This window comes from Physella acuta, unplaced genomic scaffold (genome assembly GCF_028476545.2).
Source record: "Physella acuta isolate Inbredline_101_S28 unplaced genomic scaffold, ASM2847654v3 ptg000071l, whole genome shotgun sequence".
Lineage (NCBI taxonomy): Eukaryota > Metazoa > Mollusca > Gastropoda > Physidae > Physella > Physella acuta.
The window spans coordinates 22,175-28,413 of NW_026731591.1; the positions used below are offsets into that span (position 1 = coordinate 22,175).

General features: G+C 38.3%; 1 protein-coding gene across 1 annotated transcript; it reads right to left on the minus strand.

Moving 5' to 3' along the window:
* Positions 1 to 263: 263 nt before the first annotated feature.
* Positions 264 to 806, minus strand: LOC131952279 (uncharacterized). The gene has a single exon (XM_059314884.1). The coding sequence runs from the start codon at positions 804 to 806 to the stop codon at positions 264 to 266; it is 543 nt and encodes a 180-aa protein (XP_059170867.1).
* Between the last annotated feature and the right edge of the window lie 5,433 nt (positions 807 to 6,239).

A 6,239-nucleotide genomic window follows, 5' to 3' on the forward strand; every position in this document is an offset into this window, starting at 1 on the left:
GTTGTGGTCTGCCAATATAGTAGTCCTCAAAGTAGTCTGCAATCGGCATTGCTTCTTGGGGGAAAATTTCCAATAATTTTTCAAAGGCATAACTCATGTGTTCGATGGGAACAAAGGCCAACGCAGGTAGCATTCTGAGCTTGAGGGCAAATTCACTATCAACTTGGTAGAGTTGTTGAAGGCCAGAGTCCTGAATTTTTCTGTATATATTTTGGCTAAGATGGAAGAAACATCCTTTTACCTCACACTCTGGAAATACCCTTTCAACACTTTTTATCACAGCCATCAAAGTCAATCATAATAGAAATTGGTTGCAGGTTTGTGTTTAAGACCGTTAGCTGCTGTAAGAGTGCTGTGTATGTTTCCTGTGTTTTGTTTTGAAGCAAGGCATAAACACATGGAACAGTGCGTCCATTGACCAATGCATGGACTGTGTACAGTTGTGAAAACAATGCAGGAGCTGTTTTGAATGTACCATCCATAAACCAGTGCTGATTAACCTCCAATAACCTAAGGTTGTCCTTGGTTCCAAACAAAAACATCCTACCTTTTGATTTGGCACCGGAATCAAACAGAAGAAATTGTTGTCCATCTTGTGTCATTGTATATTGTTCAGGAATGATTATATCATCAACATTCCTTGGATCAGACAGTGGGTGTTTTAGCGTTTGACGTTGACGCCTGATGTTACGCCGTATGTGTGGAATCGAGGGCAGCTTAGCCTTGGCATCTTCAGTAATCGTAGTAATGGACTGAGTGGTGATCTGCTGGGGTGTTGCTTCAGTTTCTTCTGCCAGTTGTTTCATCTGCTGCACTACTTTACACACTTCCAGTTGAGATGGATCTGGTCCATGCGAATGTTCATTACATCGTCCAACAAGCTGTTCACCATGAATCTTTATTTTTGCTTTGCATTCTGCCTTGTTGCGTCTTTTGGAACACTCAAATGACACAACGCCGTTCGCCAGATCTTTTTGCTTGACATAAACATAGCCTTCAAAAATCACCTTTAAATTGCCTTTATTGGATTGAACAAACTCCATTCCAGAAAATATACGATTTGTCGAGAAATAAATTTGATTTTATATTTATACCATGCTACTGTATGCCAAGGTGGATATGAACCAAGCTTCCGCCGGTGAATCCCTCACATCTTTTGAATTGTTAAGAATGTGTTGCTTTGATCCGCACGGCTCCCACATGTGGATGACCTATATCTAAGGTGTTGTCGGTGCCCGATCTTTGATCAAATACAACTAAGGTCACTCCTTGATTTCGAAAAGCATTTTTTTAGGTAGAAACTATTTTCTTAGTCGTAAAAAATTAAATTAATTTAATGTAATTTTTTTTAATTTCTTGGTTCACATCATCGTTATTTTTTCTTTATATAAACCTCAGTCCGGGGGTTATTATCCGGGGGGTTTATATCGCGGGGGGTTTTTGTCCAGGGGGTTTATGTCGCGGGGGGTTTTTGTCCAGGGGGTTTATGTCGCGGGGGGTTTTTGTCCAGGGGGTTTATGTCGGGGGGTTTATGTCCAGGGGGTTTTTGTCCAGGGGGTTTTTGACCGGACACCACAGTTAGGGCTGGGGGTGGTAGGGAAGCGCGCTTACAGCTTGGTGTTTTCTATCGTCTCCAAGAAGAGAATTATATAACATGTGTAACCGAGGGTGAGATTGATTTATGATTCGTGGTTGTTTGTGTTTGTTTCTCGTTTCCAGTCAGGACGACGACACCAAATGTGATGTGACAGACGTGTGACGTACCTTGATAGGTTGCGTTGTATCCCTTCTCGCAGCACCTAGATGCGACAGAGGTGTCTTACCACCTGTCGTGTAGGTATTTGTCCACGACTTAGGAATTCAGCTGCTAGGCTGTGGACACCTGATTCGGCATTGACACATCCGATTTGTCTAAAGAATCACACTATGACTGCAGGTTCGAGATTACAACACTTTATTTCATGATGAATAATCTCTGTTCCAAGAATAACATGGGAATCAACAGTCCACCAATTTCACTAGTCCACACAGTATCTCACGTTCTACTGACACTGTTCTCTGTGAGTGCTACACTCAAGGTACTCTATGAGCGAGCTGGTCACAATCCCCAATCAAACACGCCGTCTCTTAGTTGCACCTATGGCCACCACAGCAAAGACCATCCACATGTTTACCAACTAGTATTCTATTTACACACAAGGAAAATAAACTAGTTTAACAATGTGTAGGGCAAAAAATTAAGTTATGATAATAAAATAGGAATAAACATCAAGATCATGATAGGAGTAAAAGGGTGAATACATGTATATTTATAAAGATTGCAGTCTGTAAAGCTAGATATTACAACGGGGTTTATTTTCCTCTTTGTAAAAAGAGTTTCAGTAATGCATAATTTGTCAGTTGAATACAATTTGTTGAAATATGTTTTGTTGATATTATAAGTACAATGTCAGTAACCATCAGACCAGAAATATATTTAAAGTAGGTTGGAGCTGGGGTCGATCTTTTTCCAGGTTCTGTATCTTTTTGTTGGCAGAAAATGATTCGAAATTTTAGATGCTCGTTTGATAAGGGGCTATAACCGATTTTAAGATGTGACGGTGAACTATTTAAGCAGTTATTTCCCTTTTATCGTTCGCAATTTTTTTTCCCTACATATTGGTAGCAGTGTAAGCGATTATTTATATCATTGTGGGGATGGGGGTGTTTGACACGTGGGTGTATTATATGGTAAAAGGGAAAGTTTATACGTCCAACACGAAATGAGGAAAGGGAGAATAGGAGTTAGGAATGTACTATTAGCCATTGCAAAAGTGTTTAAATTGCCTTTTGTTTGTCATAAGAGTTTACAGTAATACATATTTAATAGTCTAATACAATTTATCAAATAAGTTTTGGTTCTATCATTAATACAGACATAAATATAATAATCATAAGTTGGCAAAATAAATACAATAATGCATAAAGAGTTTGGTTTTATAAGTTAAAGTCAGTGCAACTAGTCTTTACAACGGCCCTAGGTGCTTTGACCACATGTGGTTTGACCATAGGTGGTTTGACCATAGGGGGTTTGACCACAGATGGGCTTTGACCATAGGGGATTTGATCATTGGAATTTGACCATAGAGGGTTTGACCATAGGGGGTTTGACCACAGATGGGCTTTGACCACAACGGGGCTTTGACCACAGAGGGGGGGGGGGTGCATAATTTAAAGAATTTAAAATATAAATAATAAACTGCTATTTAAATTTTAATGTATAATACAATTAATACCAATGTTTACATGTTTCCTGAAATTCCATTAATAGAAATTAACATGTACTAAAATAGTCAAGAACGATATTTTAGTCTCCACATAAAGGCTAGCGCTAGACCTGATAGATTTATTTAAAATATAAATGGAACACAAATAATGCGACATATAACAAGTTTAACAAATAAATAATGTAGATGTACTTGGAAATACAAATCATATATAAAGGATAAAAAAGGATAAAAAACATGCCAACAGAATAGTCAAAGAAGTAATACTTGTATGGTTAACTAAATGACAGATGAATTAATATACTATTACATCCTGCCGCAATTTAAAATATAATTACACGACTTTAAAAATTAATCCTTACCATATAAGGACAAAGCGTTTGTTATCAAACGCTAGCATTGGACAAACCACCTGTGATCAAAGACCCTATATGGACAAAACACCTGTGATCAAAGCCGCACACACCGCTTGCGATAAAACACCTGTTGACAAACCACCTGTGGTCAAAGGCTCTCTGCTGAGAAAACACATGTGGCCAAACACCCTATGGTCAAACCCCCTATGGTCAAAGCCCCTATGGTCAAAGCCTCTCTGTGGTCAAACCGCATATGGTCAAAGCTTCTGTGGTCAAAGATCCGCGCACCCTTTACTACAGGGTGTTTATTTCCTTCTCTTTGGCATAGACTAGAGTTGCCGTATGTATATATATATATATATATATATATATATATATATATATATATATATATATATATATATACTTTGATGTTATATCACGATATGTTAAGCTATATTTTGTAATTACATTTATACATTTATGCCATTCAAATTTGAAGGTTAAGCCCTATACAAAACGGATGTGTCATTTTAAAATACATTTTAATTAACTACTGCTTACAAACGTTTTTTTTAAAGTGTGGTATCCTTTCCAACGAAGCTTTAGAGAAAAATGGGGTGATACAAGCGAGTTACTTCTCGGAGGCGGTGACAAAACGAAATTACCTCCCATGTAGATTTTTTTTTTTATTTGCAGGGGAAATAACGTATTTATAATTTCTTTACTAAATTCTAGATTGTAACTGATAACAGAAAAATCTCGAGTTCGGATTCCGTGTATGACTCGGTAGGTCGGAGTCTACTCAGCTCTGTCTGTTGGGTACCTGAATTATGCTAGACAACTTACTTACAAACCCTCTTCGCAACATTTGTTCAGTTAAAAATAAAAATATTTTTTTTTTAATTTCAAGACGCCTTTGCATTCAATCTAAACAAACTTTGTTGATTTGAGATCGATAATATTTAAAGCAATGTTTCATTTGTTTGAAAATTTTGATCGCTAGAAAAAGTGTTACTCCGCCTCATGTAAATATGAAGAAAAACAATTAAGGGAGAAAACTTATGTCAGTTGTTTACCATAACTACTAAATAAGTAATTAATTAAATACTCTATACAAATATCTTTCTTAAAAAATAATATTTTGACGTTTAAAATGTTGTTATTGATTTATGTTTAATCTTTAAACTTTTGCATACCTATTAAAAAATAAAGGTTACATTATATTGTAAGAAGCACTAACTTTATTTTAAAAAGTTACACTATAACCATACAATTGCTCGTCACTTAATCATGTGTACACTGCAAATCAAGATTATTTCTGGCTCTCTTTTGAAAGGGAAAATTAAAAATATAAATTCCGTTTATTTATAGTTTTTTTATGCTTCTTATGTAATTAACCTGACTCTACCTGCTCTAAGACCTCAATGTAGTTGCTATCTTAAACTCTAATTGAATTGTCACTATCACAGATGAACACATTTCTACAGGCAACATGACCATGTTTGCTTATATAACATAGGGAGCAAACTGTCCACCTTCCATTGATCTGGGTAAGGAGGGTGTGTGTATCACCCTCTATGTCAACCATTGAGGAGGGTGTGTGTATCACCCTCTATGTCAACCATTGAGTTGGGTGAGGAGGGTGTGTGTATCACCCTCTATGTCAACCATTGAGGAGGGTGTGTGTATCACCCTCTATGTCAACCATTGAGCTGGGTGAGGAGGGTGTGTGTATCACCCTCTATGTCAACCATTGAACTGGATGAGGAGAGTGTGTGTATCACCCTCTATGTCAACCATTGAGGAGGGTGTGTGTATCACCTTCTATGTCAACCATTGAGCTGGGTGAGGAGGGTGTGTGTATCACCCTCTATGTCAACCATTGAGGAGGGTGTGTGTATCACCCTCTATGTCAACCATTGAGGAGGGTGTGTGTAGCACCCTCTATGTCAACCATTGCGTGCGGCGTAAAACGGCCAATGATAAAACGTCCCCGTCAAAACGGACCCGACAAATCGGCCTCGACCCCGTAAAAATGGCCAGCGACATATGGACCCTGTCATAAAGGATCCCAATAAACAGGCTCCGGTCATTTAGGCTCACGACAAATAGGCTCCCGTTATATAGGCTCCCGACAAAAGGGCTCCAGTCAATAAGACTCCTAACAAATAGGCTCCCGTCATTTTGGCTCCCGACATGCAGGCTCCCGTCATTAAGTTTTTTCCACAGAATGGCCCCCGTCATTACAACTCCCGACAAATAGGCTAGCGTCATTTTGGCTCACGACAAAAAGGCTCCTGTCAATTTGGCTCCAGACAAAAGGGCCACTGACAATACCGTTTATGTAAAGACTACGTCTCCCGGCAAAGCGGTCTCATTGAATATGACACCTGCCAGTGGTACCCCTTCATCAATCTTCTTTAGAGTTAGCTTATCCAACACTCTTAAGTAATACAGCATGTGAATCTCTTGTTCGGCAGGCCTTATTTTTATATTAGTTTATCTATTATAAAATATAGCATGTTTTAATTTAAGGGTCATCTATCTATGACTTCCATAATTGAGTCGGTTATAGACTGTTCCAACTCAGTGTGTGGGGAGAAGGGTCCACGCTGTACTTTCCTACCTCCAGTAT

Bases quoted from the DNA above. Each gene is read 5' to 3' on its own strand.
- LOC131952279 (XM_059314884.1), bottom strand. From the start codon at position 806: ATGAAACAACTGGCAGAAGAAACTGAAGCAACACCCCAGCAGATCACC.